The sequence below is a fragment of the Pongo pygmaeus genome, chromosome 2 (genome assembly GCF_028885625.2).
Source record: "Pongo pygmaeus isolate AG05252 chromosome 2, NHGRI_mPonPyg2-v2.0_pri, whole genome shotgun sequence".
NCBI classification, from domain to species: Eukaryota; Metazoa; Chordata; class Mammalia; order Primates; family Hominidae; genus Pongo; species Pongo pygmaeus.
In genome coordinates, this window is record NC_085930.1 from 110,606,386 (window position 1) to 110,634,377 (window position 27,992).

The 27,992-nt window shown below is 44.6% G+C and overlaps 1 protein-coding gene across 3 annotated transcripts in view; it reads right to left on the reverse strand.

Moving 5' to 3' along the window:
* Window positions 1-2,531: 2,531 nt before the first annotated feature.
* GASK1A (golgi associated kinase 1A) overlaps window positions 2,532-27,992 on the reverse strand; it is a 73,986-nt gene continuing 48,525 nt past the window's right edge. For all 3 annotated transcript variants that reach the window (XM_054483416.2, XM_054483417.2, XM_054483418.2), the window contains exons 2-5: window positions 26,002-27,288; window positions 6,683-6,805; window positions 4,790-4,893; window positions 2,532-4,147 (exon numbers count right to left, since the gene is read on the reverse strand). In XM_054483416.2, the coding sequence (XP_054339391.1) occupies window positions 3,937-4,147; window positions 4,790-4,893; window positions 6,683-6,805; window positions 26,002-27,288 (1,725 nt within the window). In that variant the 3' untranslated portion in view covers window positions 2,532-3,936. The remainder of the gene's footprint in view (window positions 4,148-4,789; window positions 4,894-6,682; window positions 6,806-26,001; window positions 27,289-27,992) is intronic.

Sequence of the window (27,992 nt, forward strand, 5' to 3'; positions counted from 1 at the left end):
GCATATTTGGCTTTCTCTGATTGATCCTGAGTTGGAAGTAGGGACAAAAATAAGGGAGCTGGCAGTCACTGACTAGGTCCTTACCCTACCAAGCAGATGCTACAGACATTGTGGTTGGTTCTCTGAGCTGGTTGCTACAGAGTTGGTGGATAGAGTTTTATTATTATATGTAGTTTGGGCATTGTCCACTTGCACGTTCAGTCTCTCAGTGGTGAGAGAGGATTAGATCTGTTTTATTTCAAAGGGGCTGGTTAAGTCACAAAGTAGAATGAGCCTCATCCTAATGTGAGAGCTCCACATTATGTTTTGCAATGAAATGTTTCTTTGTATTCCTTTCTCCTTGCCATTTTCTAGGATGACAAGTGTCTCACTCCCACCTCTGGCTGAGTGTAGGTCTACCAGGCAGAAGGCAAAGCAGAGACTGTTAAACAGAAACTGGTTGAGGCCTGGAGGAACAGCATCACTTGATAAGGGTATCCTTGGAAAGAACTGAGAACACAGGAAGAAGAGAGGAGAAAAGACAAAAAGTCAAAGTCAAATAAACATTGGTGACCTTAAGAGAAATGCCTGAACTCTCTAAATCCAAACTCCCTTTTCCAAGGGCCTGAGTCTTGCCCAGGACACTTCTACATTTCCACGCCTACTGAATATGCCAGGCTTGTTGGTTTATTGCAGGCCCCTGCTACCTATCTCCTACATTAGGTTGTAAAAGATCTAGCAAAAGGCACAGGGCCCAGATGGTTTTATGGGAGAGTGCTATAAAACTTTTGAAGAATAAATGGTTCTTATTTAAACTCTTACAAAGCATTAAAAAGATAAAATAAAATTCTGAATTTATTTTATGAGGTATGTTTAAATTTAATAGTAAGACAGCCATGGAGTGCCCAAAAAGGAAAACCTTATGAATGTATATGCAAAGATTCTAAGTAAAATATTGGCAAGTTAAATTCTGCAGTTCCCAAAATACTAACATACCTCAGCCTAATAGGTTTATTCTGAGAATGTAAAGATTATTCGGCATTAGAAAATAAAGGAGAAAAACTATATGCTCAATAGATATTGAAAAGGGCATTTAATAAAATTCAATCCCCATTCTTGATTTTTGAAAAATTATTTTAGTAAGCTAAGAATAAAAAGAAACTTCCTTAACTTAATGAAAGATATTTATCAGAAATGATTTCTTTAAACCTGACAAAACATAATAGAAATCTCAGAGGTGTTCCCATTAAAGTCCAGAATATGATGTGGATGCCTACTATTGTTGCTATTATTACTCAATTTTCCTCCAGAAAGCTCCCAACCTAAGTAATAAGACAATAGAAATAAATGAGAGGAGTACACACACACACACTTATGAAATATAAATGTAAAATTATCATTATTTGAAAACGTTATTTTCTACTTAAAAACTATAAGATATGCACCTAAAATTCTATCTAGAAAAATCTAATCAAGAAAAAGAACTCATTCTCAATAGGAGTAGAAATTACAAACTATCTTTAAAATGAGCTTATTTGTTGAAGAAAACTTCAAAATGTTACTAGAGGCCGGGTTCGGTGGCTCATGCCTGTAATCCCAGCACTTTGGAGGTTGGGATGGGCAGATGCTTTGAGCTCAAGAGTTCAAGACCAGCCTGGGCAATATGGCAAAATCCCATCTATACAAAACAATACAAACATTAGCTGGTCGCGGTGGTGTACACTTGCCTTCCCAGCTACTCAGGAGGCTGAGGTGAGAGGATCACTTGAGCCCAGGAGGTTGAAGCTGCAGTGAGCTGAGATCTTGCCACTGTACTCCAGCCTGGGTGACAGAGTGAGACCCTGTCTCAATAAACAAAAAAATGTTGCTAGAGATTATCGAAGAATAGGTGGATTGAAAAACCTGAATGAGAGCATCAATATTCAAATAAGTCAGATTCCCACCAATTATAAATTCAATATAATCACAATCAAAACACCAATGGGATTTTGAGGATAAAAGGAGAGGGGTGGCATGCTTCATAGACTGACATTATCACATGAAAGACAAATGCACAAAAATAGCAAAGGAAAAAACTAAAGTAGAATAAAAATATGGGAACTCAGCCTACCAGACAGCAAAAAAAGAATAAAGTAACTTTAATGAAAACACTGTCATACTACTGCAGGAACTGAAAAATAATATCAGAACAGAGTTCACAAATGGACCTCTGTGCATGTGGGAACCTAATATCTGATAAAAGTATACTTTCACAGCAGTAAAGAAAGAATGGACTATGAAATAATGTTACAGCAACTAACTATCGATTTGAAGGGAAATGAAACTTGTTAGATCCCTAACTCACACCATTCTCTGCTTAAATCCATATAAAATATAGGTTTTATATATTAATTTAGAGGGAATATATAAGAAATACATGAAAATATATAAGAAATACTATACAATATATAAGAAATACTGTATAATACTAGAATAAAACAGATTATTTCAATAATCTTGAAGTAGTGACAGCCTTTCTAAGAAGGCATGAAACTCAAAAGACTTAAAGGGAAGGATAAACAAATTTGACTACGTGGAAATTAACATTTTACACTTGGCAAAAGACGATAAACAAAGTTAAGAGACAAATGACAGGCTGGAAGAAAACATTTACACCAAGTCAGCAGAGAAAAGACTGATCACACTCATTAGAGTCAAAGATTTCCAACAAATTAACAAGCAAAGGGCAAACATCTTAAAAGAAAAAGACAATGCAGAAAAGAAAATACAAATGTCTGGCAAATAAGTGGAAAGATGACTTCATTCATGATTAAGGAAATGCAGCTTTTAAAATAGGTTTTCCTCCTAAATAGACCAAAAAAAACCCCAAAAGTCTGAGAATGTCAAGTGTTGGTGAGGGTGTAGAAAAATAATCAGTCTCCTACTCTCTTGGGAGAAATGTAAATTGACACCACCATTTCAGAGAGCAATTTGGCAGTTTCTCTCAGAATACTGAATGCCCATACCCTTTGCCCCAGAAATCCCTTATGGAAATCTAGCTCGCAGAAATACTTGCATGCCATGTGATCATGTTCATGGCAGCAATGTCTGTAACTGATGAAAAATTGGAGCTACTTAAATGTTCATGATTATGGGACCAGCTAAAGAAAATATGACACATCCCTGCCTTGGAATTTCACGCAGTCACCAATAAAGATTGGGTCAGTTCAGATGGCTGATACAGAATATAGTTAATAAAGTAAAAATATAGTGAGTTGACAAAGCATGACCACACTTTCATTTTTTAATTTGCATGTAGTGTGACCATGAATAACACACACACACATACACACCGCTAGGGAGTTTGTGGGACTTATGCTTTTCGTCATATGCTTCTATTTTTTATGGACTTGTTTTTACTGCGCATGTATTACTTTTAGACTTTTATAATTTTTTAAACCAAAAACATAACTGAGTAATAATTGAAAATTTAAAGTCTATAAAGACGAACGCATTATGTTTCATTTCTTAGGCCTGAGTCTACTTTCAGCCAGAGCAACTCTAGGCTGCAAGTGCAATTCTATGAAGATTGTACCTTTATTAGGTTTGTCTCATGTATTGCATGCAGGCGTGCACACGTGCCACCCACACCCACACACCTCCACACACACACAAAGTTCTCCCACTCTGCATATGCACGTGCATCACACATTTTACAGTTTCTTGAGCAGCTCACAGAACATTTTCGAATGTATTTGTTGGTGCAAGGGAATAAATAGCCAGAGCCGAGAAGGCAGAAAGGGACGCATTGAGATTGAAAACCCCATGCTACCTCCACCATCCCAGGCAGGTGAAATATCCCGTGACATCCTTGTGCCCCTCTGGCTTCTGGCTTTTCCCATTTGTCCTCAGGATGAGTGAGCCCAAGAAAATGTGGCCATCAGGATGGATGCTCATTGACTCAGGGCTGTGTGCGGCTTACAGGTCCTCGTCCCTGAAGAGTGTGAGGTTGTGCTTTCGGATGTGTCCCAGCAGCACCTGTCCTCGCCGCTCCAGGGTCTGAAGGACCTGCTTCAGCCCCTGGGCCCCGCCTTGGCTTTCCCAGAACACTGGGTCCATCTGCAGCGACTTCAGCAGCATGTTCTGTAGACACCCTGATGTGAGAACCTTCACGGCAGACTCAGGAAACCTGGAGCAAAGGCCCCAGAGCCCCATAACAGAAAGAAAAAGCAACAGCAATCTCAGAGAATTTCAATAACAAGTGATGCCAGATGGCCAGAGCTTGCATAGCTGAGGAACTCTGGCAAAGTCACCCGGCAAACTCTCCAGACCTGTACCTGCTATCTCATTAACAGAGGACCCTTTGCCTGGCTTTGCTGTGAAGGCAGGGGACAGACCTTTCAGATGGGTCCCATCCTACAGAGAAGCCACGTGAATAAATTCTGCTATCCCAGGCTCCACTTGGCAAATGCAGGGCCAGAAAGAATCCTGGGAAGGCAGAGCTGCCTGCCAAGAGTGAGCTGGGAGGGATAGACTCTCCGGCCTAGCTCTCCCACCCAGAACAAGGGAAGGACTAGCCTTCCCACACCCCAGCAATACAGCTAGTATTCTGCAGGCACAGGAGGCCCTCTGGATATTGGGGTATGCCCTGCCAACTGTATCCCCTCTCAGCTTTCCCAGGGCTCCCCACCACCGCCTAAAGTTCTGATCCAACAGCTTCTGTCTGATGGACTGTGAGCTTCTCAGGGCCACAGTTGAAGGTCCCAAGGTTTGCAGCAAGGCCATCAGGTCTCAGTCCCATGAACTTCCACCCAACCCTTTTGACCCTCACCCATCTATGCCCTCCAGCAGCCGAAAGTTCAGCTTGTCCTCAGGGTGCTGAAGGTTGCCAGCGTTATCGATGTAGACCAGGTGAGATGGATCGCTGCTCCGGACCTCAGGGAAGAGGGTGGACAGAGACAGAGGTGGGTAAGGGTGCAGCTATGGCTGGCACCTATGGACTTGGTCAAGATTAAGGGGTTGAGAGCCCTGAGCTGTCAGTCCCACAGTCCATCCTAACAAACAGTCCTCACCGCTGAGTGCTTACTCTATGCTGGGCACTGTGCTAAGTGCTTCCAGGCATCCTGTCAATTAATTCTCCCAGTAACCTTAGGAAGCAGGCACTAGTGTTAGCCCTATTTTACAGAAATGGTGGCACCTTCTTTAAGTTAAGCAATTTGCACAAAATCACACAGCTAGTAAGTAGCTGGGCTGTTTCAAATCCGGACCCATAGGGCTAAGCCACAGCACCATCTGCTAAATTGCAAGGCCAAAGGACTGATCCTGTTTTGGTGGCTGAAGGGATGAGGAGCAAGGGTGGGAATCAGCAGGTGCCGAGGTAGCCTGCTCCTCAGGGCCACTGGCTGTGAGGGGCATCACACATGTGCTGCTCACATGTGTACACACACTCAGTCACCCCTTTGTGCCACCTGTGCCTGTGCACCTGGGCATCCCCCTGAGCATCACTGAGATCACACAGAGATGTCCTTTATCCTCAAAAAGCACTGACCATACTCTGTTTCTACAGAAGAGTTTAGCAGCTCCTAAACCTTTTCAAAACCAAAATCAGCACCAGAAAATTCTTTAGTACCTTAAAGAATATGGTGTGGTTGCGAATGGGAGGCCATCTCTTCTGGTCCCCACTCCCATGCACGCGCTCCTTTCCCACATAGCCTCCAAAAGCCCATGGGCATTTCCCACAATCCTCTCCAGCGGCCTAGGCTTAAGCTATGAGCTTCTGTTTCCAGGACTCCAGCTTCCCTTCTCTCTGCCTCTTCTCCTTTCTCACCCCATTCCACATATCAGGATCACCTTTTGCTCAAAGCCGGGTGACTCTTCCCTCTGGAAACTGCTGTCCTAAAAGATCTGTGAAATGCCTGCTCACCAGGGGTAAACAATGGCTATTAAAACTTTGTCTCTCCCATGGATATTTACCTTTGACCAGGGAAAAGGAGAGATGGCTCTGGGGGTAGGGGAGGAGAATTCCCAGCACCACCACTAAGCAATCCTGGCCTTCAGGTGATGTGGCCTCCCTGAAGCCCATCCCTGGACACCATGCTGACAGCTACCTTCCAAGAGCAAACGGAGGCTGTGAGGACACTATGCCTCACTGCAGGAGAAGATAGAGAAGCCCTTCCCCGGGGGAAGCACCTTGTTTCTTATGCAGAAGAAGTGGCTATTCTGCTGTATCCAATGGCCTCAGCACATTGCTTCCCACCCTGGACTCTAGTTTTGACAGGAGCAGAACCAGCCTGTGAGCCACTGTGGTCTTGGGTTCATGCCCTAATGCTGCTACCGTATGGCCTTGGAGATTCCTTTCCCTCCAGACTGCAATTCCTCATTGACTGGCACAGCAAGGATTTGACTAGACACACCATTCTCAAACTCTACTTCCAGGAGCCCTAGTTGTTCCCTGGAGTCTCTCAGGGGCAGTGGAGACAGTGAAAACAGGGCTCCAGCCCCCACCCCACACTCCTCCTCAGGCACATTCTTAAAGCTCCATTTTGTCAGCTTTATATATTGCAGACTCCTGGAAATATTCAAACAACTGGTTCTGCTGCTGAAAAGAACAAGACTGGGAAACCCCAGCATCAACTGATCTCTGAAACTTGTTAACAGCATCTTCTGAAGGACACAGGAAGACCTGGGTCTGGGGTGACAAGGGGATGGTGTGGAGGAGACGTACCAGGATGTGGACCAGCCGCAGCTCAGCTGGGTTCCGGCATTTCTCTCGGAGCCTCTCTTCCACACAGGGGTCTGAGGGCTCAGGCTCGAAGCCACAGCAGTAGCGATCCAAGCGGTCGTGGACCTGTGGAGACACCCAGACTTTGGTGGGGTGCAGCAGGGGGCCTGCCTCCACCAGGCACAGCACGGAGGCCACCTGACCTGCCGTTTCCTACATGACCCTGGGGCCACAGCAGGGGTGACCCTCAGTGGTTCTCTGTGCTGGTCATTACTAAATGGGGCTACCGCTTTCCTCCTCTGGCCAGATCACTCTGCACACCAGGAGCTGTTTGCTCATGCCTCAGGCCAGTGGGGATTTTCACCCAGTGCCCAGAGCTTAACCTACACTGTTGCTCTTGAGCTCTAGCCTGGCACCTCTGGGGCTCTGAATGCTGACCGTCTGCCTGTCTACCTAGGGAGATTCCACATCACTCCATTTTTTCTTTAAGCAGCAAATGCTACATCAGGGATTCCTCCTTTCTTTAGAGGTGCAAGTCCTTCAATGATCATCTCAACAGCTCCAACTGGACAGCTCTTTCACCCTGCAGCAGGCCTGAATCAAGCCAGGGAAAGAGGAGGGCATCCTCAATGTGGTGTGCAGTCAGTTCTGAGGAGGTTTGCCACCCTTACCCTGAATAGACACATACAGATGACACCCACAGCATTTTAGAGTGGATCAGAGGATTCCCAGAATCACACTTCCCACTCACTTGCTTCCGGGATGCTTTCTTCAGAAGGAAAGGCGCAGCCTGCAAGTCAGCAATAGGAAGAATTGTGGGTCTATCCCAGCCCTGACCTACATGAGGATAGTATCAGCTGTAAGTATCTAGGACAAAGAGGTTGAGGATGGAGAGGCATACAAGCAGAAGTGGTAGAGTCCTCTGAGGATGGTTAGGGGAGGGCTTGCTGTGGGGAGAAAGACAGGAAAAGGAGAAAAGTCGAAGTGAAGTGAGGTGTTGGTTTGGAGAAGGCTTGGGAGATGCTAGGAAGTGGATGAAAGATGAAGCGAGGGCGGCTGAGCAGTAGGGAATCATCATCACACACAGGATGGGCAAGCCGGGGAAAACTCACTGTATTTTCCTTTTATGAAGGAAACTTGGTTTGAAGCAATACCTCGATGAGTGCTTAGGGTAGGAGGTGAAATCCCAGGAGGTCTGGGTGTGGGAGGACTTGCTTTGCATGGGACAAGAAGAAAAGTTAGTTTCTTGCTGTGGAAGGAGGAGGACAGAGGAATAGAGAAGGTGAAGGGAAGCAGGGAGCAGCAGGAGGCTGGGGCTGAGATGTGCCCTCCCGTAAGTTCTCCATCCTTCAGTGAAGCTGCCGCCCTTGTAAAATGTTTGGTGGATGCTGAGCTTTGAGTTCAGGTTTGGTATGGGGCAAGTCAAGGTAGTGCTCATGGCACATGAAACAGAAAGAGTCCATCTACTCCTTGGGATTTGTCCAAATCCTAGGAAGGGCTCCAGACCCCACAGGTTATGGGACTAGGGGTTTTAGGCATTTTCTTAAATCTCCCAGGTGATGGTGAAAGTCAGTGGGGAGGCCTTGAGGACCTCTGGGATCTACCAGTCAGGACAATGAATCACATAGGTATCTAACTGTCAGGCTGCAAAATGTACTAAGTTCCTAAAAGAGCCTGGTGTGGGGAAGACCTAGATTGGACACTCTGATCCCATCTTTGCAGAAGGGCTAATCTGAATTATAAAGCCTGGGAACACCACTGGAGAGGAAGACATCAGCCTGAGAACCTGGAAACTCAGTATGAAGGGAGCAGAGCAGACCTCATTTCAAGAAAATTATCATTATCTGACGTGTCTGGTGATTCCCTGGTAAACTCCACTAAAAGGCATGGCTTTTTTGGTTGCCCGGTACTAAAAGCCTTCTCCTGGAAGGGTAGAGGACATTTGTTGATAACATTTACTGGCAAATGTTTCAAAAGCATGGCTGTCTGAGACAGTGGATAACAGTTGGGACAAACAATAGATTAACCAAAAAGCTTTAAAAGGAAAAGATAAGAAATGTCCAAGGAGCTGTGAAAAGCTCCAACATGTTCCTGGAAATCTAGAAGGCCACATGCACTTGTGTAGGACTGTGCACTTGTTCAGGAAAAAACTGAAAATACCCTAAGCTCTCACCTCTGGTTGACCTTGAGACTATACAAGCATGAGTGAAGGCAAAAGCAGATTTGTCAATTGCATACATACGTGTTGGAGATGTCTCAATACACACACACAGAGTCCTTTGGCAAAGACTAGGAGACTTACTGGCTCCAGAAATTCATGAAAAGTTCCTGCTCAATCATCAGCTGATACTGAACTAACTGAGCAGAAATTTCAGTGGCCATATACAATAAAGAATACAGATGAATATAGAATTTGTTCATAAAAATAAAACAAGCAAATAAAGAAAATCACTACAAACAAAAACAACTACAACAAACAGCAACGACAAAAACCCTGGGGAAAAGAAGAATCTGATTTTCAGAGTGGCCACCTTATATTATTTAAATACTCAGTTTTCAACAAAAAAATGTGAGACAGTCAAAGAAACAAAGTATGGCCAATATGCATGAAAAAAGTCAATCAATCAAAATTTTTCCTGAGGAAGCCCAGATGTTAGACAAAAAATTTAAATTAGCTATTTTACATATGTTCAAAGAACTAAAGGAAACCAGGCCTAGAGAAGCAAAGTATGAGAACGATACCTCACCATAAAGACTACATGAATAATGAGATAGAAATTATAAAGAGAAACCAAATATAAATTATGGAGTTGAAAAGTACAACAACTTTTAAAAATTCACTGAGAGGATCGAACAGCAGTTATGAGCAGGCAGAAGAATGAATCAGAAAACCTGAAGATAGGTCAACTGAGATTATCAAGTATGAGGAATAAGAAGAAAAAAATGAAGAAAAATAAACAGTGCCTCAGAGACCCATGTAACACCATCAAGTGTACCAACAGATATATAAGAGAAATTTTAAAAGGAAGAGAGGAGGATGTGAAAATAATATTAGAAGAATTAATGTCCAAAACCTCCCCAAATTTGGTGAAGAGCATTGATCTACACATCCAAGAAGTCCAGTGAACTCCATTAATATAAACTGAAAGAGACCTACACATAGAATAAAACTGTCAAAAGCCAAAGACAGAGAGAGAATCTTAAAAGCAGCAAGACAGAAGTCACTCATCACATAAAAAGGATTCTTTCAAAGAGTAATTTGATATCAAATTTATCAAAAACCATGGAGGCCAAAAGGCAGAGGAATAACATTCAAAGTTGAAATTAAATTGAAATTAAAATTGAAATTAAATTTTAAATTAAATTGAAATTAAAATAACATTCAAAGTTGAAATTAAAGTTGAAATTAAATTGAAAAAAAGAGAGTCTGTCAACCAAGAATTTTACATACAGCAAAACTATCCTTCAAAAATTAAGGAGAAATGAAGACATTAACAGAACAACAAAAACAGAGTTTATTGTCAGCAGGCTTCTTCTACAAGAAATACTAAAAGGAGGCCTTCAGGTTGAACGAAAGGACACTAAGTAGTAACTTGAATTAATATCAAGAACTAAAAAGCTCTGTTCAAGGTAACTACATAGATAACCATAAAAGACAGTATAAATGTATTTTTTTTGGTCTGGACTTCTTTTTTCCCCTCTGATTTTAAAAAACAACTGCTTAAAGCAATAATTATAATCTATACTGACGAGCAGAAAATGTATAAATATGTCATCTGTGACAAGAATTACATGGGGGGGACAGATTTATATAGAAAGAAAGTCTTTTTACACTATTGAAATTAAATTGCTGGTAATCTGACCTAGATTGTTATAAATCAAGATGTTAATGGTAATCCCAGTGCAACTACCAAGAAAATAACTACAGTTCTAGTCACCAACCAATCTCACAAAACCAGATGTTAAGAAATGAGACAGCATTCAATAGTCCCAAGTACTGTCCCCAAACATTATTTTCTCTGTTTCATACAGTTAAACATGGAGAAAGCACACCTCAGGTCTAGACAGGCTGAGGGCAGTAGACCAAATAGATTAAATATATCCACTGATTCTAGTAAAAAAACAAGTTTAGCCCAGAGGCCAAAGCACAAAGCCCAGAAGATTGGTCCAGCTTGGCAAAGAACCACAGCCCTGTTCATGCAATGAGCCAATTAGCAAGACTTCCTGAGGAGGACCCTCTTTACTGCTTTGGCCTCCTGAACTTTGGGTAACCAATATCCAATTTTCCTTCTTTCCTCTAATACCCTATTATAAAAAATTTCAAACATACAGCAAATTTGAAATAATTTTATGGTGAATATCCACATACCCACTACTAAAATTCTACCGTGACTATTTTATTATACTTACTTTATGACATATCTAACTATTGATACATCTGTATATCTATCCATTAAGTCATCTTATTTCTTATTTTTTATGCATTTCAAAGTAAGTTGCAGACATTAGAAATTTCCCTCTAAACACATTGGCATGCACACCACTCATTAGAGTTCCTGGTTTTCCTATAAGAGAATCAATCTTCCTTGCTAGATACAGTCTGGTAACATCAACAATCCAAGTACCCTGCACACCCAGCCATGAAGTGAGGATGGGGTCCAAGCTCCCCTAGCCATATACCCTCCATCCTTCCCCTGACTCTTCAGGCTTCCCAGGCCTTTTTATTCCATTCCTTGAAGCCCTTAATGTCTTACCAAATGTAGATTCTTTTCTTGCTTATGTTAACCAGAGTTAGTCTATGTTGCTTGGAATCAAACTCCCTCCAAGTGATGCGCCTCCTGAATTTTCCTTCATCCAGGTTAAACACACTTGGGTTCTGAAACTATGGTAGATGCTTTTGATGCTCTCCATCCCTGAACCTAGGGCTCACCTACAGAAGGTCCCAACCATACAGTCCCCATATGTAGAGGTGCTCTTGCCCACAACAGGCTTGACCCACCCACGCAGCAGGCAAATGTGCTGGAAAATCAATGCCCCCAGGAGCAAGCTTCAAACAATGACTTATGGCAGTTAGTGTACAAATATCATAGCCCCTTACCTCCCAGGGGAATGATACCCTACAGCAGTGTTCTACACAGTCTGTCAAGGGCCCTCATCTGGGTTCAGCCTCACTTGCCCATGGTGGCAGCCTGCTCTTTACTGTACCCTTCATTAGCTTTTCTTCCTTCCCTGCTTCACTTCCCCATTTGCTCACCAGGTTTCCTAGGACCACCTCCCAGATAAATTGCTCTATTCAAATTCTAGTCTCAGAGTCCCTTTTTGGGGAACTCAAACCTAGATAGAAACCCCTCACGGTCTCTATTGATGTCACATGTCCAGGCTCTTGTTGGTCAATATTCTTCATACTTTAGTACCTAGCACTGGACACAACAGCTGAGAATCAAGTTATGGAGTAGCACAGAAACATCGCCTCCCTGATTCCAGATGCTAAGACTGAATTAGCATCTTCACCAATCTTATCATATTGTTGACACCTATTGTGCATGTCCAAAACTAACAAGTCTCTGTCTCATATGTGTCCATTCAGCCAGGGCTTCATTAACCTGCCTTTATACCACTGACTCACAGGCCCTCAGTAGACTTTGCATTTAACACTATTCCATTTCCTCCTTTAATCTTTCATTGCAAACCATTGAATCTTTTTTGGATGGTTTTGCTGTCACATTCATTTGCTTTTCCTTCCCCTGCCAAATTTAGGGTATGTGCCAGCCAGACCAGTAAGCTACTATACCAATGGGAGTGTTTTCAGCCACAAGTATCAGAAAAACCTGACTCAAAATGGCTTAAACCATAGGAAGATTGAGATTATCTACAGAAGGAAGTCTTGAGGAAGGGCAGATTGGGTGGATTTAGCAGCTCCATATTGTCATGATAAGGACTTGGGTTGCTTTCTGCCCTCCACGTTACCAACCACAATGTTAACAGCATCCCAGTGTTGTCTTAGGATGCCTGCAGGTAGTTGCTGTAGGAATATGTTTCCTTGTTCCTGTCCAGCAGGAAAGAGAGAAGAAGAGTATGAGAGAAGGGGAGAGAGAGAAGGAACCTCTCCCCTCAACAACCATGGAATAGAAGGTCTTCCCTTCAGCCAAATTAAGAGGCACACATTCTTGGACCAATAGCAATCAGTGGAAGATGTTAATGCACTGATCCTTGAACCCATTACCTCTGAATCCAGGAATAGGTGGAAGGTGAATCAAATCAGGGCTCTGTGAGGAACAACTACAGAGAGACTGGCTGGGTCCCCTACAGCCCAGCTGTCCTCATTCAGGCTACTAATAAAAATGTTGGCTAGGACAGGGTTAGAGAGTTCATTTTAAATCACTAAAGCTAGTATCATACCACCTGTATTAGTCCATTCTCAGGCTGATGCAAAAGATGGGCTCCCACAGTCTTGGGCAGTCTGGCTCTGTAGCTTTGCAGGGTAGAGACCCCCTCCCAACTGCTCTCACCGGCTGGCATTGAGTGTCTGCAGCTTTTCCAGGTGCACAGTGCAAGTTGTCAGTGTGTCTACCATTCTGGGGTCTGGAGGACGATGGCCCTCTTCTCACAGCTCCATGAGGCAGCCCCACTGGGGACTCTGTGTGGAGGCTCTGACTCCACATTTTCCTTCCACATTGCCCTAGCAAATGCTTTCCATAAGGGTTCCACCCCTTCAGCAGACTTCTGCCTGGACATCCAGGTGTTTCCATACATCCTCTGAAATACAGGTGAAGGTTTCCAAAGCTCACTTCTTGTCTTCTGTGCAGCCACAGGTGCAACACCACGTGGAGGCCAAGGAGGTTTGGGGCTTATACCCTCTGAAGCAATGGCTTGAGCTGTACTTTGGCCCCTTTTTGGTGCAGCTGGGATGGAGGGCACCAAGTCCTAAGACTGCACAAAGCAGCAAGATCCTGGGCCCGGCCCACACAACCATTTCCTCCTCCCAGGCCTTTGGACCTGTGATGGGATGGTTGCCATGAAGACCTCTGACATGCCCTGGAAACATTTTCTCCATTGTCTTGGCATTGACATTTGGCTCCTCATTACTTAAGCAAATTTCTGCAGCCAGCTTGAATTTCCCTCCAGAAAATGGGTTTTTCATTTCTACCACATCATCAGGATGCAAATTTTCCAAACTTTTGTGCTCTGATTCCATCTTAATTATAAGTTCCAATTCCAAACCATCTCTGTGAATGCATAAAACTGAATGTTTCTAAGAGTATCTAGGTCACATCTTGAATGCTTTGCTGCTTGGAAATTTCTTCTGCCAGATACCTTAAATCATCTCTCTCAAGTTCAAAGTTCCACAGATCTCTAGGGCAGGGACAAAATGCTGTCAGTTTCTTTGCTAAAGCATAGCAATAATCACCTTTATTCCAGTTCCCAACAAGTTCTGATCTCCATCTGAGTCCACTTCAGTCTGGACTTCATTGTCCATATCACTATCAACATTTTGTTCAAAGCGATTCAACAAGTTTCTGGGAAGTTCCAAACTTTCCCACATCTCCCTGTCTTCTTCTGAGCCCTCCAAACTGTTCCAATGTCTGCCTGTTTCCCAGTTCCAAAGTCAATTCCACATTTTTAGGTACCTTTATAGTAGCACCCCACTCTTTGTGGTACCAATTTACTGTATTAGTCCATTTTCATACTGCTATAAACAGCTGCCCGAGACTGAGTAATTCATAAGGAAAGAGATTTAATTGACTCACTGTTCTGCATGGCTGAGGAGCCCTCAGGAAATTTACAATTATGCAGAAGGTGAAGGGAAAGCAAGGAACCTTCTTCACAAGGTGGCAGGAAGGAGAATGAATGCAGGAGGAACTACCAGGCCCTTATAAAACCATCAGATCTCATGAGAACTCACTATCATGAGAATAGCACTGAGGAAACCAACCCCCATGATTCAATTACCTCCACCTGGTCTCTTCCTTGACACGTAGGGATTATGGGGATTATGGGGATTACAATTCAAGATGAGATTTTGGGTGGGGACACAGTCAAACCATATCACCACCCATATATGAGCCTACTCCATGCTTTCATATGCACCCCATCCTTAGCAAGAGCCACCAGAGGCTACCAACACAGTGGTTTAGTGCAGAGATCAGAAAACTTCTCTATAAAGGACCAGAGAGTAAATATTTTAGGCTTTGGAGGCCATACAGTCTCTGTCATAACTACTTAAGTCTGCTACTGTAGTGCATATCTTCTATATTATAGATAATACATAAACAAATAGGCATGGCTATATTCCAATATGTTGGTAGAAGAGCTGAGAGGCAGGACTGGCTTGTCTATCATAATATAAAAGAGTTTTGGAAGATGTCCAGGGTCCAGGGTCTAAAACCCCTCATGGCCTTTGGAACACCAAGCTCTGTGCCAAAGGGTGGAAGGCTGCCCTGCCGCACCACAAATCTAAGCTCAGGGCATAAAACCCCTTGTGGCTTGGATAGAATCCAGGGCCCAGGGCATAAAACCCCCATAGCCTCTGGAATGTGCACAGATTTGTTGGTTGCTCTCCCAGGCTAGTAAACATGCTCCCCATTATCTCAAGCAGCAGAGCATATTCTATATGTGTCAAAGAAAATGCTAAACCATCACAGCTACACTTGATGCACCGCTACCTTTCTACCCCCACATCCTCACACCCTCACCTGTTTACCCCCACATCCTCAATGTCCTCACCTCCTGCTTCTTTGTTTGATCACCAATAAATAATGTGGGCTCCCAGAGCTTGGGGCCTTCGCAGCCTCCATACTAGCGTTGGCCCCCTGGACCCACCTTATGCACTCTTAACTTGTCTTTTCTCGTTCCTTTGACTCCGCCGGACTTTGTAGCCCCCACGGCCTGGTGTTGGGTGTGATCACCCCAACACCAGTAAAACCTTATGTGCACTGAAATTGAATTTCATATAAATTTAGATGTCCCACAATATTATTCTTTCAATTTTTTCAACCACTTAAAAGTGCTAAAATCATTCTAAACCATTCTACAAAAAGGCGAGGAGTGAATTTGGCTGCACTGTGGGCCATGGTTTAGTTTGTGACCCCCAGTTTGAAGTCCAGATGAATCTGGGGATGAATCCTGCCTCCACTATGTCCTGGCTATGCGAATTGAGGAAATTACTAATCTTGCTGTGCCTCAGTTTTCTCATCAACAAAATGGGGAGGTGATACTCCCGTGGGGCCATGTTGAGGACAACACAGAATGTAAAGCAGGAGGTGGTTGTTATGGAGAGTTTCCAGAAGTTTCTGGCCCTGGAGGGGACAGTCTAGTGGTTCCCTCCTAAAAAGCGCTGGCCTCACCCCCCACTCACCCAGCACTACAGGCCTGAGAACCAGAGTCTGACGTAAAGTAAGATATGATGGTCTAGCATCTCTTCCATGCACAAGCCTAGTGTTTGGAGTGCGACCTATCTGTGAGACAGAAACCCACCAGCTGAATTCTCTTGGGCCAGGAGAGCAAATGTCAGGGCAGCTCTAGCAAGCCCAAAATGCAATAACTGCTCTGGATTTTGCTTCACACCCACTGCATGGACAGCCAAACCCCCTTGCTCCCACCAAACCCTCCCTGCTCCCGTCTCAAGGCCATTCTGTGCAGATTTAAACTTGCAGCAGCATTTATTTCCAGAGGAAGCTACAAGAAATACTGGCCCATATGATGCGTGCAGTGCTGGTTTCCCAGAATCTACACCCATTTGAATGTTTCACAGTGAGGGCTTGGATGGCACACTTGCCAATGTGATTATTCTGCCACGCTGTCTGGTTGGTTTTTTCTACAGAAGAGAAATTAGGTTTAAACAGTAGCACACTAGCAGCCAAACAAGACCAAGCTTAACTTTCATTCCCATATTCCTTCAAGATTTGATTTTTTTCCCCTTTTTGAAAAAATGAAGAGATACCAAGAAAAAATGATAATCCTTTAGAGTTTGGGTTTTCTGGCAGTGTTACATAATCGTGTGGACTGAAGTTTTTGTTTAATTTTAGTTAAGCCATTGTAATGCCCTTACTCTGTGCCAGGTATTATCCTTAGTGCTTTACATATCACAAGTCATTTGACCCCTGCTAGCAGCCAAGAGATAGATACTGTTATTGTTCCCATTTCAAAGATGAGGCTCAATAATGAGTCACAGAGGCTGAGTAATGTGATCCAGCTCCCAGAACATGTTTATCATAACCAGAGACTTAGTTGAAGGTTTTTGGATGCAAGAACAAATTGAAGTGCATGACTGGCTGCCAGCATGAAGGATATAGTAGGGTCACTGCCTCTGTGACTTCCCAAACAGGACATCTGGATGGGACAAGATACTGCAGTCTGCCAAGAAGGGATACCAGGTCCAGCTGTGGGGGTGGGAAGGTCCAGGGTGAAGGCTCTGGGGCCAAGACTCCTCAAGCAGTGCCTGATCTGGGTCTGGTAGAGTCCAGAAGAGCCACCTGCTGTCTCTGGTGTCCCATGCCCCCAGCGCAGAGACACTTCCCCAGACTGGGAGCAGTCACAGGCCTGGGACCTTCATGGTGGAAAGGGTGGCTGCTGGCTAGGCAGACTCACTGCCTGGGGGTCAGAGAGTTGCAGCATAGTTGGAAGCAGGAGGAGAGCCAACTCCCCTTCCCATACTCCAACACCTCTCTCCAAGGAGGGTGGCAGGCTGCTCCCATACTGGCTGGCTGGCTGTTGAAGAATTTGGTGAGGCTTTGGGGAGGTCAGAGTGTGAAAGAGGAGGGAGTTACTTGGCACTGACTCTCACTCTTCTCTGAGGACTCACCTTGCTGTGCTTCTTGCCTTTCCACATACACGGCATCTTCCCTGGAAGCTCCAGGGAGGGAACACCTAGACTGCTTCATCTGCCCCAAGCCCAAGGCCAGAAGCCTCAGCACCATCTTTGGAAGCTGGTGAATAGACCAGCTGATGGGCTTTGAGGAGCTGGATTGAGAAGGACTATAGCTTATCTAAAAAGACCATCTGTGGAGCCTCCTAAATTTTAAACATCAACGCAAAACCCAGCAGCCATTAAAAGATGAATCCACCACAGCAAAGTAGGTTCTGGCCAAGAAAGCTAAGATGAATCATCATTGGAACACTATCACAAAATGTCCCCACTTTAATAATTAGGGGGGAAAATATGGTGACTTCTTCCACAGATACCCAAAAGGCATTCGAAAAAATTACACATCCATTCCTGACAATGAAACTCTTCTTTGCTTTTGTTTTCTTTTGAGACAGGGTCTGGCTCTGTCGCCAGGCTGGAGTGCAGTGGCATGATCACAGCTCACTGCAACCTCCACCTCCTGAGTCCAAGAGATCCTTCCCCCTCAGCCTCCTGAGGAGCTGGGACTACAGGTGCATGCCAACTTGCTTGGCTAAGTTTTAATTTTTTTTTTTTTTTGTAGGGACAAGGTCTCCCTATGTTGCCCAGGCTGGTCTTGAGCTCCTGGGCTCAAGCAATCCTCCCACTTGGCCCACTCAGACTGCTGGGATTACAGTTGTGAGCCACTGCGCCTGGCCTGAAAACTCTTAATAAAGTAGGAATAATGAATAATTCATCATATCTTCAGTCAAAAGCCAGCATGGTGTTTAATGGTGAGACACTAGAAATTGTCCCGAATCTGTAAGAAACATGTCATGTCGTTGGGGCCAAGATGGGTTCCTCAAGCAGTGCCTGATCTGGGTCTCGTAGAGTCCAGAAGAGCAACCTGCTGTGCCTGGTGGCCCATTCCCCCAGCGCAGAGACACTTCCCCAGACTGGGAACAGTCACAGGCCTGGGGCCTTCAGGATGGAAAGTGCTGGGATTACAGGCGTGAGCCCCTGCACCTGGCCTGAAAAACTCCTAATAAAGCAAGAATAATGAAAAGTTCATCACAAATCTGTAAGAAACATGTCATGTCTATCATTTCATTAATATTTACCATTGCTCACTACCAGCAAATGTAGTGAGGTAAGAGTAAGAAAGAGGAAATGAAAAGACAGAATCCCATTTGTTACAGATGAAATGATGGTATGCAGGGGAAGCCCAAGAGGATAAACTGAGCAACTGTTAAAAGCAAGATGAAGTCAGAAGGTGGATGGTGGCAAAGTTAATATGCAGAAGAAATAGCCTTCATATGGACAAAGAGCTACCAGCCAGAACACGTAATGAAATAAAAGATCCCATTTCCAATAGCCACAAGAAGATAAAATACCAAGGAATAACCCAACCTGAAAGTGAAGACCCAGCTGAAGAAAACATCAAAATGCTTCTGAGGAACGTGAACAGATGGAGAGGCATAACCTGTTCTCAGCTAGAGTGACTGTATTTCAGGATGTCAATGCTCTCTATATTAATCCACAAAAACTTGATTTGATTTCAAGAAAATCCCAAAAGGATCTGGGAAGGGGAAGGAACAAGCACAAAAGTACGCAAGAATATCAAGAAAATTCTAAAAAAGAGCAGTGAGAAGGACCAAGTCCTACTAGTTATTAACATAAAATATAAAGCTCAGTAATTCAAACAGTGTGACTCTGGCATATAAATAGACCCTTTCCTGGAACAGAAAAGAGTCCAGAAATAGACCTATATACTTATGGAAATTGGCTCTATGGTAAAGGTAGCCTTTCACGTTGAGGGAAAGATTGATTATTCAACAAATGTCACTGAGACATTTGGGTTGCCATCTGAAAAAAAAATAGTTGTTTTATACCTTATCCCTTACTCCAAAATAACTTCCAGATGGATCAAAGATATATCAAAAACATGAGAGAATTTTAAAAATAACGCTGAAATGAGAATAGCCTTTTAAAATATAACACATGAACCTAAAAATCAGAGAAAATCCTGGTCATTTTAACAATGTACATTTTTAAAACTTTTTGCACTGCAAAAAGACTACAAACAAAGCTTAATGACAATTGAATCTAAGGGAAATATTATATACTACAATGGAAAACAAAGGGCTAAGTTCCTTAATCTATAAAAAGCTCTTAAAATCATTAAGAAAAAGACCAACAACCCAACAGAAAATAGGGCAAAGAACATGGATGGAGCTGGAGGCCATAATCCTAAGCAAACTAACTCAGGAACAGAAAACCAAATACCACATGTTCTCACTTACAAGTGGGAGCTAAACATTGAATACACATGGACACAAAGAAAGGAATCACAGGGGCCACACAAAGAAGGGAACAACAGTCACAGGGGCCTACTTGAAGGTGGAGGGAGAGAATCGAAAAACTACCTATCGAGTACTATGCTTATAACCTGGGTGACAAAATCATCTGTACACTAGACACCCATGACACAAAATTTACCTGTATAACAAACCTGCACATGTACCCCTGAACATACAAGTTTAAAAAATAAATAAATAAAACCTACCTAGGCAAGGCGCAGTGGCTCATGCCTGTAATTCCAGCACTTTGGGAGGCCGAAGCAGGCAGATCACCTGTGGTCAGGAGTTCAAGACCAGCCTGGCCAAAATGGCAAAACCCTGTCTCTACTAAAAATACAAAAATGAGCCACGTGTGGTGGTGGGCACCTGTAATCACAGCTACTCAGAAGGCTGAGGCAGGAGAATCACTTGAACCCGGGAGGTGTAGGTTGCAATGAGCCAAGATTGCACCATTGTACTCCAGCCTGGGTGACAGAGTCAGACTCCATCTCAAAAAAAAAAAAAAAAAAAAAACTGGTGGCAGATTGTGCTGGTAGCAAGAAAAATAGATGTTTAAAAAAAGAGAAGAAAATGGGGCAAAGACTATGGATAGTATTTTTGTCTTTTGTTTTAAAACGCTTTTAAACAGAGGCAGGACTAAGATGAGACCAAAAAAAAAAATCAAAAGAGGTACTCACTTTCTTTTTTTTTATACTAAAAGATGTTTATTAAGCATTGTAAGTTGCATTCAATAGCCTTCAGATACAGCACACCACAATCCATCGACAGTCAATCAAACCCAACAGCAGTTCATTCTTGCACAATCCATTGTCAGGGCCGAACTCCCTTCAACTTACAGTGAGATCCTACTTGGTCCTTGTGGGCAGGGGTTGGGAAATTACACCTCATTTCTGATCACTAATGTGATGAAGAGCATCAGAAGTATATAAAAATGATAAGAAGTGATTCTGATTTCAAAGTACATTGTTTGGAAACATTAACAAAAACATCAAAATGATAGAAGTATACCTGCTTCTACTAAATTCTTGATGGGAAAATTCTCAAGAACAAGCAATTTGTTTCCTGCTACAGAATGGGGGATTTTTTTTTTTTAAAGATCAAAGAGTTTTTTTCACAGAATTTCATATTTGCTAATATGAAAGCATAAAACAGCAACAAAGAACAATAATGCATACAGCAGTGAATACACCAGTGTAATGTTGATATTCGAAATGGCTAGATAATTTTTGGGGGCTTTAGAATAAATGCAACAGAGGTCAGTAATCATAAAATTTCAAGGTTAGCGCAATATCAGTCAATGACTAAACAGAATTAACATCTTTTCTAGGGCTATTACTGATTATTAGTATTTTTGTTTTGCAAATGGGCACATACTGATAAGAATGGAAGAAAGAATGATAACATGCACAATATTAACCACACACTTCAAAAATTACGAACCATGCAGAAGTTTAGCTCAAGTAGTAGTATTAAAGGTCTACATCTGATTCAAAACCACATAGTTCATTGATCACAGATGCATGGTGGGAGTCACGAAAAGTTTCAGAACACGTTGTGTTGATTTTGAAAGGTCATTTGCATCTTCTATGATTTCAACTTTATCTCCATTTAACTCGCTCGTAAAGTATGTATGATGTATATTTAAAATCAGCAGAATGGCAATATTACTCTATAATTTTTTAGTTTTGATAGTTGCACTTTTTTTTAACACAAAAGAACCACATCAACAGTAATGAAATTTAAGAAAGAAAAACTGTGGTTGTGCCTTACTTCTTTCATAATCATAAAAATCAAAGTCTTAAAGACAGCTTCATTGTGAAACAGTAATGCAAAATCAAATATAATGGCATACATGTGGTGCCAAATGCTAAAAATTATATTTTAAGCTATATATACTTAAAGACTGCCAAAATTTGTTTTCTTTATACTTCAAGAGACACAACTATAGGCTCTTGTCATAACCAGTTTAAACTTAATGTGTACTTCATTTTAAGAGTGGGAGTCAAATGCTCTTCATTTTCTTTCTCTTTTTTGTTTTATTGTAGCATTTTGACTATAACTGGTTAAAATTAAAAATGTATCATTTAAATCTCTGATATCAAAGAGGGATCTGAATTTCCAAAGTCCCCATTTTTCTCTTACAGAAAGGACAAAATGTACATAACTGCAGGTTCTTTCTCTGCAGATATTCCTAAATACCTTACCCTTCCAGCATCCTTCACTCTCTACAAAAAGTAAGTTTACACTTCTTTATTTAAGACAGCTGCCTCCAGAGCAGCTTCTGTGTGGCAAGGTCTCTGTACTTAGTGCATTTGAATGAGGATTTGTATTGCACATTTTAGAGTCATTATTCAAGGCACTTTCAGAGTGGCTGGGGGCCCTGGCATCACCTGGGGTCCCGTTCATCTGGGGAGCCGGCTTCTCCTTGGCCATCACTCCATTTTCAGCCAGGGTCTTGTCTGAAGACATAGCAGAGGACTTCGATTCCCCAGATTTTGACTTAGGTTCTTTGGCCACTTCTTCTGCTGAAGCAGCATAAGGAGGTCTGCCCTGAATCGCTGCCTGGTTTGAGGTACTGACTTTCAGTGTTGTGCAATCGCAGGGTCAGCACCCAAGAGTGAGCATGCTCTTAATTTTTTGTACCTTGGAAACCTCCCTTGCCTCATGTGTTAGTCTTCTATTGCCGAGTAATAAATTACCATGAGCTCAGTGGCTTAAAAGAACATATCTATGATTTCATAGTTTCTGTGGGTCAGGAGCCTATTACATTTTCGCTAGGTTCTCAGCTCAGGGTTTCCCCAGGCTACAATCAAGGTATGGACCAGGGCTGGATCTCACTCTAGCTCAGGGTCCTCTCTTAAGCTATTCAGGTTGCCAGCTGACACCATCGCTTGCAGTCGGAGGACTGAGGTCCTCAGGGTTGCCAGGGTTCTCCTAGATGTCTCCTCTCCCCATAGGCAGTTCATAACGTGGCTGTTTACTTTTTTCCTTTTTTCCCAGCTCAGTTGAATCCAACTGACCCACAGATCCTGGAGCAAGAATAAAGAGCTGGCGTTTTAAGCCATTGAGTTTTGGAGGTTTGTTACACAGTGTTATTTCAGCAATCACTAACTAATACAGAGTGTTATATGGGATTTGTGAAGCATAGGTATGCTTTATGGGGTGTATAAGAGATGTGTATGTGTGCAGTGCTTGTGTTTTGTGCCTATGTAAATGGGATGTGGTGAGGTACACAGAAAAACAAAGGTTTATACAGGATAAAACCAAACAAAGGAGCAAGCAGACCTACTCAAGAGTGGGCTGTATGCAGTTTGTACCCAGCCCCTGGTCAGAAGGTTCCTGTGCAGGAAAACCCACATTCTACAGCCCTGCCTCTCTCTGCCTTGCCAATGGTTTCTAAGAAGGTGGCATTAGCCAGATGGGGGGTGCTTGACTTGACTGGCATTCAGCAAACCAGGGAAGAGGTGGCACGAACCCAGCCGAGTCATGTCTGCCCATATAACCAAGTTGTGTGTGCTTTGGCTACAGAGACTTGTCCCCACAGCAGGGCTTGGCAGCTGAGGAAGAGTCCCACGCTGCAACCCTGAGAGGTGAACAGAGGGGCTCTGTGTGGAGCAGAGAGCAGCTGCAAGTACATCAGCTGGACTGGGGCTTTGCAAGGAGCTGTGCCTCAGAAATCAAGGCCCCAGGACACCCCTACAAGCATCCCCTTTTCCTGCCCTCGTTCATGGACAGCTGAATGACTGTGATTCAGAGTGAGCTCTAGAGTCAGACCATCCAGGCTGCTTCTCAGCCCACCAGCTGCCACCTTGGGCAAGTAACCTCATTTCTCTGGGCCTCAATTTCTCAACTTTAAAATAGGATTAAATGTAGTATCTCACTCATAGGTTGCCATGAAGAGTGGATGAGTTAATTCCTGTAAAGTGGGATGGCACCTGCTTCTTACTGAGTATGTGCCACCCGCCAGGCACTGTACTAAGTATATTACATGAATGACCTTGCATCCAGAAACTATGCGTGATCAATGTTATTATCTGACGAAGGCTGGGATCCCCAGAGGACAGACCAGAATTCAACTGAGAGCAGTTTACTTGTGTGCTAACTCCAAGAAACACAAGTAGAGTCGGGGAAGAGAGACAGCAATTACCACTGTGAATAACTGGGCTCCAATCCTGCTAATTTAACTGAGAGGTGTGTAGAATACGCATACAGGGCATCTATACACCTACTGTCCTCAGTCAAGGTTGGAGGCTGCTCCTGAGGGCAGCATGACCAACCTTCCTTGTTTGCCCACAACTGTCCCAGCTTCAGCACTGAAAGTCCTATGATCTGGGAAACCCCTCCTTCCCAACCTGCATGGTTGGCCACACTACCTGGAGGGTACTCATTTCCCCAGCACTTCCAGTGCAGCAAGCAGAGCAAGCCTGCAGATGCAGGTGCCAGCAGCCAGGAGCTACCATGTACTAAATGGTCAGGCTCAAGGGGATGAGGTTGGGGTACACAACCCCATTTTGGGGTGAGAAAAGTAGAGCTAAAAGAGGCTAGGTAATCTGCCCAGGGGTACACAGTGGGAAGTGGCCTGGGGGTGGGGGTTCAAACCCAGGTTGGTCTGATGCCAAGGCCCATGCTCTTGACCATCAGGGTCCATAGCTCCTCCTTCCACAAAGCAGCCACAGGGACATAGATTGGAGGAGCTGGGAGGACGACAGGAGATCAGCTAGTCCCATGACTGGAAACAGACTTATCTGCAGGCAGACTGGGGTAACATTCAAGAGGCCAGGAGGACAGTAGGTGAGCGTTGGGCAATAAAGAGGTAGAGCCTGTGGCCAAAAGGAGAGTATGGCAGCCTCCAAAGGGGGCAGCAGATGCTCAGCTCAGGCTGCTTCCTGCTGTATGGGAATGAACGACCAGTATTACTAAACCATCCAATTTTTCAAGGGAAGCTGGATTTTTATGGTAAATCTCTGAAGTATTACATATTATCTAAGAATTTTCTAAAATAGAAACCCAACCCCATGTGGACAAAACACCACATATTGATCCACTCACCTCTGCAGGTAACCCTAAGGGCTGACATTGAGGACCCTTTTCTTCAACAGGAGTCTCTATAGAAATAGGGGCTGGTTCCACGTGCATTTGGTGCACACATCCACCCTCACTGAGCTTTATCTGGTTTTTGTCTTTGTTTCTGTCTGGTCATGTTTCCACACATGTGTATCTATGGCTGAGATCCAGCTCATGGGCACCAGAACAGCCACACTGGTTGTTAACAGACCAGTTAGTAAATAGCTGGTGCCTGTAGTCCCCCAGTCAGCCCGTGTACCCTGACAACCCAACCCCTTCCCTGGGATTCCCACACTACCCCTTGATCCAGCAACTCCAGGGTTAACTCCTGACGGTCAGGGACCTCAGCCAGCACTGTTCCTTCTCATTCTTCAGTGCCCAAGCATCCTCCCTTTCTCCCTCCCTCTCCCATTCTCTCCATCGCTATCTCCACCTCTCCCTCTCTCACTTTTTTAAAAATTATACAACCATCTTGAATCCTTGTTGAGTCAAAGATGTAAAGTTATAAACAGTGGTGTGCTGATAAATGTTCAACAATCAGCTCTCCAGGAGTAGAGGGGAGTCCTGATTTGTAGCATTTGCTGCTTTCCATGGTGTAAGCAGATATTCACACCCTGACGGGTTTCAAGCTACCAACATGACCAAATGTGGAGTTGTCAAGAGATGTGCAGTGGCACACCATTAGCTAGCGTTTATTATATAGACACGAAGCTGCAAAAGCACAGATGATAGTAAAATAATTAGGAAATAATGCATTCTGAGTAGTTATTACCTTTGTTTCTAATATAATTTATTGTTTCTACAACTTAATTTTTTAATAATGCCTGTGTTTCACAACTAGGTCACAAAATTCCTGAAAATTTTAGCCATCAGTTCTTGTGAGCTGATGAGCTGGCTCCAGTAACCACTGGATAAACAAACAGAGGCAGGAAAATTATAAAAACAGGTGCTCGGTGGTCAAAAAACCAGGACTTGGGGGAGAGCCACCATCTAACCTCAGGTGGGCAATTCAGGCCTCTCCACCCAGAACCCCCTACCTCCACAGCTCTCTACCCCCACTGCCCAACCCCACCTACCTGCAACAGGAAGTCGAAGAGTGCCAGGCGTGCCCACTCGGTATGGTGGATACCCAGGCATGGGGCCTGGCCTGGCCAGTTGCAGCCGTGTGCCAGCAGGGCCTGATACTGCAGCCAGCCCAAGGCCAGAGAGTTCTGATCCTCATCTGGGTCGCTCAGGTGCTGCACATCGGGTGCCCACCAGATGACAGGCCTTGCTCCGCCGTCTGTGTAGCGGTAGGGCAGGAGGGGGCTATGGAAGCGGCGGGCCACAGCAGGTAGGCTCCGGCGCAGCCCCAGCACACGATCTAGGTGGAAGGACAGGACCTCAGGCAGGTCCCCAGGCCTCTTGATCAGGCCACAGAGCCCTTGGGAGCAGAGTTGGCTGAGCCTGGGAGAGGACAGATCCTGAAGGGCAGCCTCAGCAGGGAAGCCAACCTGTAGCACCTGCCCATGGGCGGGGACCCTGGCTTTGTCCACCACCTCCCCCTGCGCCAACAGCCGGAGCATCTGCACATCGTGGTCTGTCAGCCATGGGGGAGCCTGCCCACCAGTCCTTGAGCTGCTCAACAGCGTCTCAGCGTCACACCATACTGACCCTTGCAGCTTCTCAACAGAGCCAGGCCACTGATGAGCCCCTGAGGCCAAGGTGGGATCCTCTGCTTGTTGCCCACCAGTCAAGGCTCTGTTCTCATCTCCCAGCAGATCCCTGCCTTCTGCTGTATGGGGCCAGAGTGTCAGCCCAGAAGTAGCTCTCCAAGCCGGTAAAGCTGCCACGTCGCTCCCTGGGAGTGGACTGACCAGGGTGACCATCTCACTCTGCGTCTCCTGGATGGGACCGCCCTGCTGGGGGTGGCCCAGGTCTTTGGCTCCTGGATCTCCGACCTCATCCTCCCTCAGGAGCACAACATGCTGAGTACTGAGTCTTGGATGTCCTGACAAAGTAATGTCCCTCCTCACCCTCCCTGGATGCCTGAGGTCCCCTCCTGGGGACTCCCTGCTTCTGTCCACTCTTGCTCTATGGCCTTGCTCCTCAGCACAGACCAAGATGGAGTTCCTGGGCAAAGCGCGGCTTCTCCAGAAGCCCATGTTTCTTGCCCGCTGCCTCCGGCTGGAGCTCAAAGCCTGCCGGATACGGGTTGCAGGGGCGCCAGTTACCCTGTGAGGCTCCATGGGACCAGGGTCTGGGCCGACGGATGGATGCTGTGGGGGAACGCGGGTGACAGCCATCGCAGATAGGGTCATCAAGAGGCAGAATGCTATCACTGGCCGCCTCTTGCCACGCAGCCTTCTCCAGAGCCAAGACGCCTGGGAGACAGGGTAGAAAAAAAAGCTTGAGATCTGGGAAATACATCAGCTCAACCCACAAAACAATGGGGATGCTAAGCAAAGGAGGCACTCAGTTCATGAAAGAGAAGAGCACAGCCCAAGTGGAGGGACAGCTGGCTGCCTTCAAGAAAGGAAATGTCAACTCCAGCCAACTGCACTTCTGTTTCCAAGCTTGGCTTGCTTTTCCTTCTAGGGCAGCCTCTGCTGAGGCCTGCAGACCCATGCTCTTCTGCCTTATTCTCCCTTTGAATAAACTGCCATTACAACGCCATCACCATGCACCATAAGGGGCTTTTCTCACGTCTGTCCCCATCACCAAGAGCTGACCTTCTCTTTTTGTCTCCATGTGATCCCATGGGCCCGTTCTGGCAGGTCTCTTGATGTCCCCACACACATGCCCTTACCCTTTTCCAGGGCACATGGCCACCCAGTTAGAGATGACTTTGCCAGCCTCCTTAGCAACAGGGTGTGACCACGTGACCAAGTCCCTGACTATGTCATGAGAGCCAACCACTTTTGCCAGCCCCACATGCTTAAAAGGAAGTTGGCCACCCTGGCCTTTCTCTCTCGCCGTTCCTGCCGGTTGCACACAGATGTGGCAGCAACAGCTCTGCACGTGTTAGCAAGGACACACCCTAGGGGCAGTGATTTCTCAACACGTAGTCCTTGGACTACATTCAGGT